Below are 15,288 nucleotides of genomic sequence, written 5' to 3'. Positions count from 1 at the left end.
CCCTTTTCCGCCCGGAATGTGGGGTTTCTGAGGTCAGGCCGGAAGTGGTGTTATGGCGAGAAAGGGAGGCGAGCTGGACTGACTTTCCGTGGGAGAGACGTGAGGCTTGCGGTGGCCGGGCCTGGCTGGGTCGTGGAGGATGGGCTGCAGGTGAGCAGAGAGAAAGGCAGGCTCTGACGGGAGTGGGTCGGAGTCCGCTGACGCGAGACATTCCGGGTTCGTTGCCGGGAATCACAACCGGGTTTGCTCGGGGTACGAATTGGAAGTGGATGAGGGCGGCATTCGGGATCCGAGGGGAGACGTTCCAGGGTCGGCCGAAGGCGCTGGGCCTGAGCTCTTTGAAGTCCTAGTTGGGTCCCTGCAGGAGAGGAGGGAACCAGTCGGGAACCTCCTAGGAAGAAGGTTACATTCTAACCTTCCTAAACCTGGTACCTGGCAGTTCGTACTCTCAAGGCCTGGCGTACTTAATGTCAGTCCAGGAAACAAAGGGGAATGCAAGAGGTGCGAGATAATTCTGTTAGTGGTTGTAGGACAGATTTGCATCAGGCCTATAAATCCTTTTTAAAAATCGACTTTATTTTAGGAAGGCATCAAGCCTTATAAATCCTTCTTTAAAATCGGCTATTTTAGGCAAGACGAAAGAGGAACAGAACTATAATATTATACCACTAAATTGGAAAAGTAAAGATTTATTTAAATAATTGAAGCTCTGTGTCAGCTCTTCCCCATTCCTTCTTGCCCAAAGTAACCATTCTCTCAAGCACCTTTATGTTTTAATTTTAATTTCATATACAGCACTGTTTTTTTTAACTATTTAAAACAATCAGTAATGTATATACCCTCCTGCAGCTAGCTTGTTTCTTAATGTTTTTAAGATTTGTTAAATAGGCATTCTGTTTATATTAATATATCACTATCCATTTTCTGTTTTGTATCCCCAGTGCCTGACACACTTTAGGTACTTAAATGTTAGTTGAATGAATGACTGTTGTAGCATTTGAGCTAAATCATAAGGAATGGATACGATTTCAAATGATTAAGAAGGCAAGAAGGATGTTCCAGGCCAAGGGAATACTAGTCAGAATGAAACCAGAGACATGAAAGTACATGAAAAATTTCAAGAGCGTCCATGGTTTTATTTTATTTTTATTTTTTTATTTTTGCAGTTTTTGGCCAGGGCTGGGTTTGAACCCACCACCTCTGGCATATGGGGCTGGTGCCCTACTCCTTTGAGCCACAGGCGCTGCCCGAGCGTCCATAGTTTTAGAGATGAAAATGTAGAATGTACACAGATAATGTGATGAAAGAGAAACCTAGAAAGATGAGGTTTAGACTTAAAGCAGCAGTTCTCAACCCACAGGAACTGTACTAAAGGGTCGCAGCATTAGGAAGGTTGAGAACCACTGACTTAAAGAATAGTATCCCCAAGGAGTTTACACAAAGTCAGAGCCATAAGATGCTTTTCAGGAGGAAACCAATCAGAGCTGCATTTTTAGAAGATGATATTCATAGCACTCTGGAGACATGTCTTACGGTGTAAAAGATTAATGACGGGAAATTACAGACTATCAAGCATTATAACAATAATGATCATTGCATTAGGCAAGTAAGACAAACATGAAGATTTACATAAAATCCTAAGACATTTTCAAGTCTATTCATATTACTACACTTTCAGACAATTATTAGTACTTTCTTCTGTTAAACTTGCTACATTTTCTACTTCTGTTTCCTACTTAGCTGATACCTTGCATCCTATTTCAGTTAAAAAAGGACATTGCCGTGCTTCCGTCACCACATCCATCAGGTCTGTATTGTGATACACTGCCACTGCTTTTACTATAAGTGAATTACTCATTTAGGATGGTTAGTAAGCCTATCAAGAATTTTTTTTTTTTTTAGAGACAGAGTCTCACTTTGTCATCCTTGGTAGAGTGCTATGACGTCACAGCTCACAGCAACCTCCAGCTCGTGGGCTTAGACAATTCTCTTGCCTCAGCCTCCTGAGTAGCTGGGACTACAGGTGCCCGCCACAGTGCCGGGCTATTTTTTGTTACAGTTTCGCAGGGGCTGGGTTTGAACCCGCCGCCCTCTGCATGTGGGGCCGGCACCCTACTCACTGATGCCGCCCCTATCGAGAATACTTTTTTAATACAATAGTAACTGAAGCATAAACAATTCTAAACTCTCAGGGGGTGATGGGTTGAAATTTAAGGAATAAAAATGTGAAAAAGCAGACTGATTAAAAGACAGTTGCTTTTGTCTAAAAGAATAGTGATCCATACATATGATAATATGAATATGATTTATTTTTAATTTAAGTTTCTTATTTTCGGTAGACTTAGGTATTAAGCTATATAAGCTAAATCTAAAGGTAGCTTACATATATGTTTCTATAGGATTTTTTTTGTTTCTAATATTTCTTTTTTTTTTTTTTTTTGAGACAGAGTCTCTAGCTGTTGCCCTGGATAGAGTGCTATGACATCATAGCTCACAGCAGCCTCCAACTCTTCTTGCCTCAGTTTTTTTATTTTTAGTAGAGATGGGGTCTCGTTTTTCTCAGGCTGGTCTTGAACTTGTGAGCTCAAATAATCTACTTGTCTTGGCTTCCCAGAGTATTAGGATTAGAGGTGTGAGCCACTGCGCCCGACCCTCTAAATATCTTAACATTATAAACAGTTTATTTTGAAATAGAATCTTGGATGATACTAGTTGAAGGAATATATTGTATTGGCCTTTGTCTCATAATATATTGCCAAATTGTCCAGATATAGTTTGATGACTTATTTTCACCGACTATGATAAAAATAGAATATATGTTATACAATTTATTATAGGTGTCATTAATTTTATCATTTGCTCTTTCCCATTTATTGAGTCCCTACCATGACAAGCACTATTCTAGGGACATACAGATAAAAAGAGTTATTTGTAGAAAATTACTAACCTGAAACCTTATCACATGACCATATTAATGTCCGTCGGTATATGAGAAACTTTGAACTACAAGTATTTGGTTACTTTAATTGGAATTATCTCCTGAGTAAAGGAATACGGAGGATTATTACTGTGACGTATGGTCCTTCATCCACAGCAGCCAATCCCAGTGCACACATCTTAAGCATCAGTGTGCATATGTATAGATCTTTAAAGCTTTGGCCAGAGGGGCCTGTCCCAGCAGTACCAATCTGGGTTATGGACTCACACTGGTATACTTGTTTTTATATACTGAGGCTCTGATTTACATTGAGTTCTAATTGAGTATATCTCTTTTGTTTGTTTGTTTTGTTGTTGGAGACAGTCTAATTTTGTCACCCTCGGTAGAGTGCTATGGTGTCATAGCTCACAGCAACCTCAAACTCTTGAACTTAAGCAATCCTCCTGTCTCAGCCTCCTGAGTAGCTGGTCTATAGGCACCCGCCACGATACCCAGCTGTTTTTAGAGATGGGGTCTCGCCCTTGGTCAGACTAGTTTCTAACTCCTGAGTTTAAGCAACCCACCTGCCTCAGCCTCCCAGAGTGCTGGGATTACAAGCATGAGCCAACATGCTCAGCTGAATATATCTTTTTAAATTCAAGTTCCAGAACTTATAGTTAGGCCAGAACCTTATGTTTGAACCTATCCCCCAAAACTCTGGCTCCTCACTATGGCTTCTTTCAGAGGTGTAAAAAAAAGAAAGGAAAGGACCAACAAAAGAGGTCATGGCATGTTTTGTTAAGCACCATTTTCTTTCTCTATAGAAGGTATATATGCGTAAAATATCTGGGAGAGGTGGCAGAAGGACAAAATTATAGTGGTTGAGATGTCTAGGCAGGGGTGAGAAGAAGCACTAAAAACAGGTTAGCATCCTCCTTGAAACTTTTCACTCTGGAAGGAAGAGAGTCAATATTCTCTTCCTTCGTTAGGAGTAGCTGTGTATCAGATTCAGACTGCCTCAAGGCTACTGTGAATTGCCTTCCAGGTTTTCTTATTCTTTAAAAAGAGATTTAGATGTAGCTGTCTTCAGCAGTATAGTTCTGGGCTATATATTGATGACACACACTGCGTTCTGGCATCCAAAAGGCATTTGCCATAAATTCTTCAGTTCTGCTATCATCCTTGGCAGAGAGAGGACATAAAACCTCTAAAGAAAAGTTTTGCCTCTTTCAGACCAGTGTTAACTATTTGGAATATTTCATCTTTCAGGTAAACATCTAACCAAGATTAACTCAAAGGCACCTACCCAGTCCTGAATTCTCTTCCAGTTGCGTACCTTTTAAAGTGCAACCAGGTACCATGTACAGCAGATCTCTAGCTACTTAGCCAAGTTAAAACATTGGACACTTTGGTTTCCTACAAGAATTCATGATCTACAAAATTTGTAATACAAACCTTATGGGGAAAAGAGTGTTAGGGTCGAACTGTACAATTTTGTAGCCAAAGAAGTAATACAAAATAACAGCGTTTTAAAATTTGTTCAGGATTTTTTCCAATCAAGTATAGTAAGATATGCAGATGTGAAAATGACTGTTATGATGGAAGAAATGTTTATACTAACAAATCTCTAGTAACAGGAGGCACAACACCCCACACCATGCAGGGGCACCATGCCTGGAAACAGCAGGGTCAGTAGGCAGAGGAAGTGCACTGGGAATTGCAGGAAGGCCTTTATTTGGTTTTCTTGGGAAGGAGAAGGGTAAGCAGTCTTAAACAGCTTTAAATTTTTGTGGCTCTGGGCCCTAGGAGCCAGCTATCCTTAGTTCCCTGGGACCTAGCCTTGGGGTGAGTAGAGCATGGGCATGTTGACCAGGAGTATAAGAGTCCCAGAGGTACGTGTGTTCTGGATTAGTAACTCTGCAATAGGAATTAGCTAACTCTTGGAGAAGCTGTACCTCCCCAGTCATTGAGGCCTCACCCAGATGCCGAGCGTTAAGAATACAGAAAATATAGTTAGTACAGTCTTTTTTTTTTTTTTTTTTTGGCTGGGGCTGGGTTTGAACCCACCACCTCCAGCATATGGGGTCGGCGCCCTACCCCTTTGAGCCACAGGCGCCACCCAAGTACAGTCTTAATAAAAGTGTAGTATTACCACAGTTAAGACATGTCAAATTCTTTTATTTTTATTTTTATTTTTTTAGAGACAGAGTTTTATTTTGTCACCCTCAGTAGAGTGCCGTGGCATCACAGCTCATAGCAACCTCCAGCTCTTGGGCTTAGGTGATTCTTTTGCTTCAGCCTCCCGAATAGCTGGGACTATAGTGCCCACCACAACGCCCAGCTATTTTTTTATTGCAGTTTGGCCAGGTCTGGGTTCGAACCTGCCACCCTCAGTATATGGGGCCAGTGCCCCTACTCACTGAGCCACAGGCACCACCCTAAATGTCAAATTCTTTTTTTTTGGCTGGGGCTGGGTTTGAACCCACCACCTCTGGTATCTGGGGCCGGCGCCCTACTCCTTGAGCCACAGGCGCCGCCCTCAAATTCTTAATAAATAAATGCTACAATAAATATGAGTACTTCCTCCCACACTCCCACTCCCTAAACGCAGATAACTTCTTAGAAAGCTGTGTAAAGAAGGGTTGAAAGTGCTGTGTTACGGTCATAAAACTCATATATCCTAAGATTAAAGAAAGCAGTACAGTATGTACTTTTCAGAAAGACATGGCCAAAATGGGCATGGCCAATATAAAAGGAAGTAATTGTGGCAAAAAAAGCTGTACTCCTCCATGGTTTGCTGTATTCAACTCTGGTAATGTATTTTACAACTCCTGATAATGATTTACAGGTTTTAATGACAACGTTTTTCCATTTACCAATCTCAATTAGGTGGTTGGCCTTAGAGAAATATGCCTAAGTCCATACAAGATAGTGATGAGAAGAGCCTTAGGCTTTCCACTTCATCACCCACGATCTTGGATATCATAAAGGCCCCATGGCTGGCAATAACCTTACTCCATATTGCGATCCTTTAATTCCATGTCTCTGTCTTATTCCCAGGTCCAGGATGTGTTCCGGGAAAGTTCCATAAACATATATGACCTCTGACTTGATAGTTGACCCAGCCATGGAAAACCTCATTGGATCCTTACTAGATCAGATCATAACTGGCGCTCTTAAAAGTTCTTCCTGTCAAAAAGTATCAGGAATGAAAATCTAAGATATATTCCTACCATCTCGAGGAGTTCCTGTGTAAGGCAGCAGTCTAGCATATCAGCCGGGTTCTTTCATCATCAAACAGACGTACTCAAACCACGAACACAGCTGAGGGCACAAACGCCCACGTGTCCATGTTCTTCTCACTGTGTGTGACCTGCTAGTGGGCCGTGAAATCAATTCTGTGAGGCACAGTGAACATTTTTTTAAAAAAAATATAAAATATCAGCATCCTTTGCCTGAATCACGTGCATTACAAGGAATACTGAAGTCAGTTTCAGTATGTGAGAAGGTATTTGATGGAGGGAATATGATGAACAGAACGCATGTTGGCTAAGAAAGGAGTTTCAATCATTTGCTCACAGGTGTCTCGCTTGGTTTCCATGACAGCAGAGTTCATGTTGTGCAGTCTGGTTTTATATTATGACTTGGATCAGGATGTGGAGTCTGAGATATTCAACTGAAATTCAGCTACAAACTGTTTTTTGAAAAGATGTTATACAGGCTATATTTAAATTGTGTTAGTTTTTTTCTTTTTTGAGTTAGTGGCAATTATGAGATTTTAATCAAACTGGAACATACTACTATTAAAATGGATCATTTCTTTATTAAAAGAAAGAGGAATATTGAAATGAAATATGTGGAAACATGTTCAAGTTCAACTGTCGGGTCTGGAAGTATAAATAGTGACAATATTGAGAAAAATATTGACTTTAATCTACAAACTTCATTTGAGCCACGTTTCAAAAAGAAAAAAGCAAGTTCAAGACGTTATAATGAAGACTATTTAAAATACGGTTTTGTCAAATGTGAAAAACCCTTTGAAAACGATAGACCTCAGTGTGTTATTTGTAATAATATTCTTGCAAATGAAAGTTTAAAGCCTTCAAAATTAAAAAGGCACTTAGAAACTCAGCATGCTGAACTTGCTGGTAAGCCTCTTGAATATTTTCAAAGAAGGAAAAAAGACATAAAGTTATCCACCCAATTTCTTAGTTGTTCTACTCCTGTTAGTGAGAAAGAACAATTTCTTAGTTGTTCTACTCCTGTTAGTGAGAAAGCCTTATTATCATCATATTTAGTCGCATATCGTGTGGCAAAAGAGAAAATGGCTCATACAGGTGCTGAAAAAATTATTCTTCCAGCCTGTTTGGATATGGTGCGTACAATTTTTGATGACAAATCAGCTGATAAATTAAAAACTATACCTGATGATGACATAGTGTCTCTTCGAATTTGTACTATTGCAGAACATTTAGAAACAGTGCTTATTACTCGGTTACAGTCTGGTATAGATTTTGCAATCCAGCTCGATGAAAGCACTGATATTGGAAGCTGTGCAACCCTTTTTGTTTATGTCAGGTATGCGTGGCAAGATGACTTTCTGGAGGACTTTTTGTGTTTTTTAAATTTAACCTCACACCTAAGTGGAGTAGATATTTTTACAGAATTACAAAAGTGCATTGTTGGTCAATATAAGTTAAACTGGAAAAACTGTAAAGGAATTACAAGTGATGGGACAGCAAGCATAACGGGAAAACATAGCAGGGTAATTAAAAAATTGCTAGAAGTTACTAATAAAGGTGCTGTATGGAATCACTGTTTCATACATCGTGAGGGGTTGGCATCCAGAGAAATGCCACAGAATCTTGTGGAAGTATTAAAAAATGCAGTGAAAGTTGTTAATTTTATTAAAGGAAGCTCACTCAATAGCCGACTTCTCGAAACATTTTGTTCAGAGATCGGAACTAATCACACCCACTTACTGTATCACACCACAGTCCGTTGGTTGTCTCAAGGGAAAATACTAAGCAGGGTTTATGAACTCAGGAATGAGATTCATGTTTTTTTAATTGAAAAGAAATCTCATTTGGCAAATATTTTTAAAGATGATATTTGGGTCACAAAATTGGCATATTTAACTGATATTTTTGGCATTCTTAATGAACTGAGTTTAAAACTACAGGGGAAAAACAGTGATGTATTCCAACACGTTGAATGTATCCAAGGATTCCAAAAGACGTTATTGTTATGGCAAGCAAGGCTCAAAAGTAATCGTCCTAGTTACTACATGTTTCCAAGATTTTTGCAACACATTGAAGAAAATATTATTAATGAAAATGTTTTGAAAGAAATAAAATTAGAGATACTGGTGCATCTCACATCTCTATCTCAAACTTTTAGCCATTTCTTTCCAGAAGAGAAATTTGAAGTATTAAGGGAAAACAGTTGGGTGAAAGATCCATTTGCTTTTCGAAACCCTGAGTCAATAATTGAGCTAAATTTGGTACCTGAGGAGGAAAATGAATTATTGCAGCTTAGTTCTTCATGTACATTGAAGAATGATTATGAGACATTAAGTTTATCAGCATTTTGGATCAAGATAAAGGAAGACTTCCCTTTGCTAAGTAGAAAGAGTGTCCGTCTCTTACTACCCTTCACAACAACTAGTCTGTGTGAACTAGGATTTTCTATCTTAACCCAGTTAAAAACAAAGGAAAAAAATGGGTTGAGTGGCACAGCAGATATGCGGGTGGCATTATCTTCCTGTGTTCCCGACTGGAATGAACTTATGAACAGACAGGCACACCCATCATAAAGATTAAATAAAATCTTACCCAGCATTTGGTTTTGTACTTCTTATTCTGTAGTATTTTTCTGTGTCATATTTAAATGTTAATATAACATCGTATGCTATGCCTGTGTTGTGTTTTAATGTTTGTCATTTAAATAATAAAATTGTGATATATGTTCATTGAATAAAATGTTAATGGACTTCTGTTAGAGGCCAGGAGCCACTCCAGAGACACTGGGATATGGGAGTGAACAGAACCAAGATCATTCTGCGGTGGAGCTTATATCCTGGCAAGGAGAGAGAAACAGTAAACATAAGTGGCTTTTATAGTGTTTTAAAAACAAATAAGTGCTATGGAAAGAGTAGCAAAAAGGGAGGCCAAGGAAGTATTGGGGGATCAAATCATGAAGGACTCTGAGGCCATTATTGGGACTCTGGCTTTTTATTAGTAAAATAAAGAGTAACTGAAGGATGTAAGCAGAGGAGAGACGTGTTCTGAATTAGATTTTCAAAGACTAACTCTGGCTACTACTTCAAATTCTTAAAGACCGAATTAAATGTTACTTTCCTAAAGTAACCACATTAGGGTAAGTCCTCCGTTCTTTTTCTTTCTTTGTGTTCTTTGTAGTATGTAACTTGTAATAATTTTATTTGGTTACTGTTATCCTGCCTCCCTGGAATGAATGCTGCATAGTGTCTGTCTGCATGATACATAGTAAATGGGTATTCAGTACACATTGAATAGAGAACAAAGGAGGCAATGATACCTAACATCTCTAATTTGCAATGAGGTTCCCAGGAATAAATAATTGTGGCAAATGTCTTTTTACTTTTGAAAATCTGAGTATGTCAAATAACTTCTTTTGGCATTAAAAAATGGCATTAATGATGGGCTGCGCCTGTGGCTCAAAGGGGTAGAGCGCCAGTCCCGTATGCCGAGGGTGGCGGGTTCAAACACAGCCCCGGCCAAAAAAAAAAAAAAAAATGACGTTGATGGATGTTGCTTCCTCACATGGTTGCTGGTGATTAAGCAACATATATTGCATAATATGCTTGGAACTGATTTCAGCTTCTACCCCCCTCTGTGTACTTCCTTACCACACCATGTGATGCTCTTAGCATGCCTTTTTAAAATAGTAGAGGATAGCAATTCTTTTCCATCTGCTACCATGCCTAGCCTTATTGTAAAATTTGATTTTTCAGATTTGCTATTGAAAGCAACAAGTCCCCACCCCAGCCCCACCTTTTGATGCCTGTAATAAAATGTTTGGAAATAACTCTGTGAAATAGCTCATGTGTCTGTTCACATCCTCTGAACGCAGGTATTTGCATCTAAATTAAGAGTGTATAAAGAAGACTTTCTGGGGTAGTAAACTACAGATAACTGCTCCCGTAGAGACATCCCAGGGAAGTAAAGATAAAGCCTTTTCTTTTTTTTTTTTTTTTGGCCGGGGCTGGGTTTGAACCCGCCACCTCCAGTATATGGGACCAGCGCCCTACTCCTTGAGCCACAGGCGCCACCCAATAAAGCCTTTTCTTTTTCCTCCCCTGAAGCATTTGTCTGTGTTTCAGGAGTAACAGGTAATCTCTTTCTGTCGGGGAAGATAGGCAGACATGCCAGTGGCTCCAAAAAGGGGGAGAATCTATTCAAATTTGGGGTTTCTCTTCTTTGGTGCAGTCAGCTGCACGCAGAGGAAACACCTGGCCCTTACCAGTCACGCTGTAGGAACTGAGCATGGGGAGTGACAGGCGATGCAGCTCTGGCTCTATTTTTGCTATGAATAATAAATTGTGTCTCTGATCCAGAGGTTTTGTGGCTTTCTGTGAATTTATGTCTCTTATACAAAATCGCCTTTATCATGCAAGGTAACATACAGGTTTCAGGGAGTAAGATGTAGATTGGGAAGGGCATTTTTCAGCCTACCCTCTGGTCTGCAAAGACTCATCCACTCCACAGTCCCTAAAATTCTCAGTCCCTTACAGCATCAGCTCAAGTCCCAAATCTCCAATCTATTATATTAGGTGTTGGTGCAGCTCTGGGTAGAATCCATTCTGGAGCAAAATTCTATCTCAGGACCTATGAAATTAGAAAACAAGTTCTGCGCTCCAAACAGCAATGGGTCAGGCTAGGATAACAGTCATGGGTATTCCATTCAAAAACGGAGGAGAAAAAGGCAACAAGGAGTCACTAGCCAATCACTTTCAAAGTCCAGTTGGGCAACCTCCACTAGGTTTCAAATACTGGTGATGACTTGGGTGGCAACTGCATCTACCCTCTTGCTGCGGCTCCACCCTGGGGCCATTCTTTTTGATGATGTGGTGAAGATGATCATTTTATGTTATGAGATTGTACCACAATTTAAATTTTTAAAGAAAAATTTAGATGTGTAGTAGTACATCTTTATATAATATTTCTACTCTACTTTTACATTACAGATAAAATAGGTGTAAATATCCCCAAGAATACAGATACTAGCAAAATGTAGTAAAATAATTAAGTGGTTATCTTAAGTGTTTATTACCTTTGCTTTTGATGTAGTTTGTTGATGGGAGTTTCTATAATTGTTTACTACTGGCCGTGATTAACAATGGCTCAGGATTCCTGAGAATGTATCTCTCAAATACTGGCAGCCCCTCTAGTATGTGACTACAAGACAGCCTCTGCTATCATTCACTGTGTCCTGCTGTCCCCTGTATCTCCTGAAAACAACCAGTTAAATCTAAGGTGTGCTCAGATTCAGATTGTGTGTGTGTGTGTGTGTGTGTGTGCCTGAGATGCTCAGATTCAGATTGTGTGTGTGTGTGTGTGTGCCTGAGATGCTCAGATTCAGATTGTGTGTGTGTGTGTGCCTGAGATGCTCAGATTCAGATTGTGTGTGTGTGTGTGTGTGTGTGCCTGAGATGCTCAGATTCAGATTGTGTGTGTGTGTGTGTGTGTGTGTGTGCCTGAGATGCTCAGATTCAGATTGTGTGTGTGTGTGTGCCTGAGATGCTCAGATTCAGATTGTGTGTGTGTGTGTGTGCGCCTGAGATGCTCAGATTCAGATTGTGTGTGTGCACCTGAGATGCTCAGATTCAGATTGTGTGTGTGTGTGCCTGAGAAGTGGCACTGTGTCTTCTGTTGGATCACAAATCAAGAGAAAGTCATGTTTTGCGAGTGTGAAAGACTTCTGCCCTCAAGGTAATCTACCACCTCCCATGACAGTAAATAAAATGATTATAAACAAAATGAGAAAAGAATAAACCATGAGGGAAAAGACAACAGAAGAGATGTCGGCAACAGAATTTGCGAAGGTGCAAAGGAAACCAGGAAGGCACAAGACTTTAGTGGACCAGTGAAAACTGAAATATAAACTGGGTAGTGAGGAAGGAAGTGTAAGCTGTGAATACAGGTTTTTGATACCACACAACCCTCAAAAGGAGCAGGGTTTGGAAGAACCACCTATATTGCTAAGATGAAGGGAGTGGAGGTGGGGCTGGAAATCAAAGAAATGGTAAAAGTGTTAGATGTCGTCCTTGGCCTTGTTCAGCAACACTTGTTTTCCCCCACCTTAGCAGAAGACTTACTCCCTCCTAACTTAGGCTTGCCTAAAGAGACCCTGGGTGGTAAGGTACCAGGCATCACTGATGCCAGAGCCTCCACTGCAGTGTGGTGGGGGGATCCGTAAGTGAAAATCTTTATGTTAAATCAGGGGTCCTCAAACTGCGGCCCGCGGGCCACATGAAGCGGTGTGAATTCTATTTGTTCCCGTTTAGTTTTTTACTTTAAAATAAGATATGTGCAGTGTGCATAGGAATTTGTTCACAGTTTCTTTTTGTTTTAAACTGTAGTCCGGCCCCACAACGGTCTGAGGGACAGTGAACTGGCCCCCTGTTTAAAAAGTTTGAGGACGCCTGTTAGATTCCCCCAGTCTCCTTCCCTCAGTCTACTCACCATTGTTGGCCTTCAGGCTTATATTCTTCAGGTAGAATATTGGTAGATTCCTCTCTAAGAAAACTGTCCAAGAGGAAATGGCAGGACTCTCCTACCGCAAAGTGTTCTGATAAGTACCTTATGTTTATTCTATGTTCATAAAAACAATCAGCCAAGAGTCATCAGCTATTTGAACTTATAAAAGCTAGTCATCAGAATGGAAATGGATAGAAAGGTACTCCAAGGAAACAGCCCTTAGCAGAAAGAAGTTTAAAGAACAAAACCCAAAGCCTACATCTGTAGTAATAGCCTCAGAAATAACCACGAAACAAGGAGGAAATTTTTTATCTTTTAAAAAAGAACTCTGAAAATTTAAAACAAAAAGCATAATTGGAAAATTCAAATTGGAAGATGATAAATTTATGCTCAGGGAAATGTAAGAAAAAAAGCACAATTAGGAGAGAAAATATTTTTAAAAACAGAGAGAGAACTGTACAAGTGAGGAACTCCAGAAGGAGAGGAATTGGAGATGAAATTACAAAAAAAAAAAAAAATTCTCAGGATTTAAAGATGTGAGTTTGCAGATTTAAAGGGTCCATTGATTACACGGCACAAAAAACTACCCTTCCCTGAGTTCATCTTTGAAATCCTGTACTCTCAAGTATAAAAAGGAATCTTAAAAACTTCCAGAGAGGAAAAAAAGAGCTTGAATAAACAGGATTAGGAAAATGGTTTGACATTCATCAACAGCCACACAAGAAACAAGGGAGCACTGTCCTCAAAATACCAAAAGGACATGGTTTCCAACTTAAAATCTACCCAACAACACTCTCAATCAGAATAATGACATTTTGAATTATTATGCAAAAGACTAAATGAAAACATTTAGTCCTTGTGTATGTTCTCAAGAAACTAGTGAAAGATTACTCCTTAAAAGAAGAAAACATGCACAAGACCCAGGAAACAGGAGAGGTGGCAGGAGGGACCAGGATGACAGCTGTGCAGTCAGGAGAGAGAGCCACAGGCTCAGACTGGGACAAAAGACGGACAGCCCTGGGAAGACCGCCCCTCCAAAAAAAGAAAAAAAAAGAAAAATTATAGACATTCCCTGAAGTATTGACTGGTGCTTTTGAATGCATTGAGAGATTTATATTCTTTTAGAAAGTTTGACCATAATGCATTGAGAGATTTATATTCTTTTAGAAAGTTGACCATAACTTTCTTTTAGAAAGTTTGACCTATGACCACTATAGGTGGTACATAGAATACCAAAAAAACAAGTAGAAAAAGGAAGGGAGACAATTACCTCCAGGATAACAAAAGGTTTTCAACAAAGGAAATGTAATCATAGAATGCAATGAGCTCAACCATGAATAATACAAGATCTTAATAACGTAAATGCTGATGATTTATTTAAAGCTGTGATATAACCATATTGGGAGAATGAAAGATTCAGAATAGGCTTGGTGCCCGTAGCTCAGTGAGTGGGGCACCAGCCACATACACCGAGGCTAACAGGTTCAAGCCCAGCCTGAGCCTGCTAAACAACAATGAAAACTGCAACCAAAAAATAGCCAGGTGTTGTGGTGAGCACCTGTAGTCCCAGCTACTTGGGAGGCTGAGACAAGAGAATCACTTAAGCCCAAGAGTTAGAGGTTGCTGTGAGCTGTGACCCCGCGGCACTCTACCGAAGGTAGCATAGTGACACTCTGTCTCCAGAAAAAAAGAAAGAAAAGAAAGAAAGATATAGAATAATACATTTTGGGGATGAGGTGGGTTAAAACTAAAATTTCCTTTTCTATACAAGGAAATCACAGAATAATACCTCAAAACAGAAACATCAAGACACAGCATCCAGGCATGTTGTTTAGAATGTGGAAATAAATACCAGAAACAAAACTGCTGAAAAAATTAAAAAATGGTTTTCTTTGGAAAGTGGGCTTAAGAGGGGAGTAATCAGGAGAATGTGGGGGTTTTTTGTAGAAAAAAGAGACTAAAATAAAATGTTATAGTCCGAGCTTGGTGCCTCACACATATAATCCCAGCACTCTGGGAAGTTGAGCCAGGTAAGATCACTTGAGTTTAGGAGTTTGAGACCAGCCTGAGCAAGAGCAGAACCCCATCTCTACTAAAAACAGAGAAGAATTAGGTGTAGAAGTGAGTGCCTGTAGTCTCAGCTGCTTCGGAGGCTGAGGCAAGAAGATCACTCAAGCCCAAGAATTTAAGGTTGCTGTGAGCTATAATGTCTTGGCACTCTACCCGGGGCAACTGAGAGACTCTGTCTCAAATAAATAAATAAGTACTATCATTACTGTAAGAATTGCGGCCTTGGCCCTCTACGTGGAATCCTATCACCCCTGGCCCTCTTATGCTTATTGTCTCTGCCATTTGGCGTCTCTCAAGATGGGAGACTATGCCTTCCGACAAGTTACCGTCGACCCTCTGTATCCCAGTTGGTTCCAGGACTTGCATGAAACCTATACTCATCCTCCCGAATACTTTAATCATCTTTAGGGTCCTTATAATATCTACACAATGTAAGTGCTATGTAAATAGTTGTTACACTATATCGTCTAGGGAATAACAAGAAAAAAAGTCTGCACGTGTTCAATACAGACGCAACCATAGTTCTTTTTTAAACCCTGAATATTCTCCATCTGCGGTTGG

At 39.9% G+C, this 15,288-nt stretch overlaps 1 protein-coding gene across 2 annotated transcripts; it reads left to right on the top strand.

Moving 5' to 3' along the window:
- The first annotated feature begins 3 nt into the window (after positions 1 to 3).
- Positions 4 to 8,893, top strand: FAM200B (family with sequence similarity 200 member B). Of its 2 annotated transcripts, XM_053577454.1 has the most exons (3): positions 4 to 150; positions 1,741 to 1,807; positions 5,978 to 8,893. In XM_053577454.1, the coding sequence occupies exon 3, from the start codon at positions 6,726 to 6,728 to the stop codon at positions 8,730 to 8,732; it is 2,007 nt and encodes a 668-aa protein (XP_053433429.1). In that variant the 5' UTR covers positions 4 to 150; positions 1,741 to 1,807; positions 5,978 to 6,725; the 3' UTR covers positions 8,733 to 8,893. The 2 variants fall into 2 exon arrangements, with proteins under 2 accessions (XP_053433429.1, XP_053433428.1); XM_053577453.1 differs by lacking the exon at positions 1,741 to 1,807 and having other exon boundaries at positions 9 to 150.
- The last annotated feature ends 6,395 nt before the right edge of the window (positions 8,894 to 15,288 follow it).

The sequence above is a fragment of the Nycticebus coucang genome, chromosome 23 (assembly GCF_027406575.1).
Source record: "Nycticebus coucang isolate mNycCou1 chromosome 23, mNycCou1.pri, whole genome shotgun sequence".
Lineage (NCBI taxonomy): Eukaryota > Metazoa > Chordata > Mammalia > Primates > Lorisidae > Nycticebus > Nycticebus coucang.
The sequence above is the reverse complement of the archived record's forward strand: the minus strand, read 5'-3'. Positions and strand labels throughout refer to the sequence as shown.

Coding starts and splice junctions, on each gene's coding strand:
- FAM200B (XM_053577454.1), top strand. CDS start 6,726: ATGGATCATTTCTTTATTAAAAGAAAGAGGAATATTGAAATGAAATAT.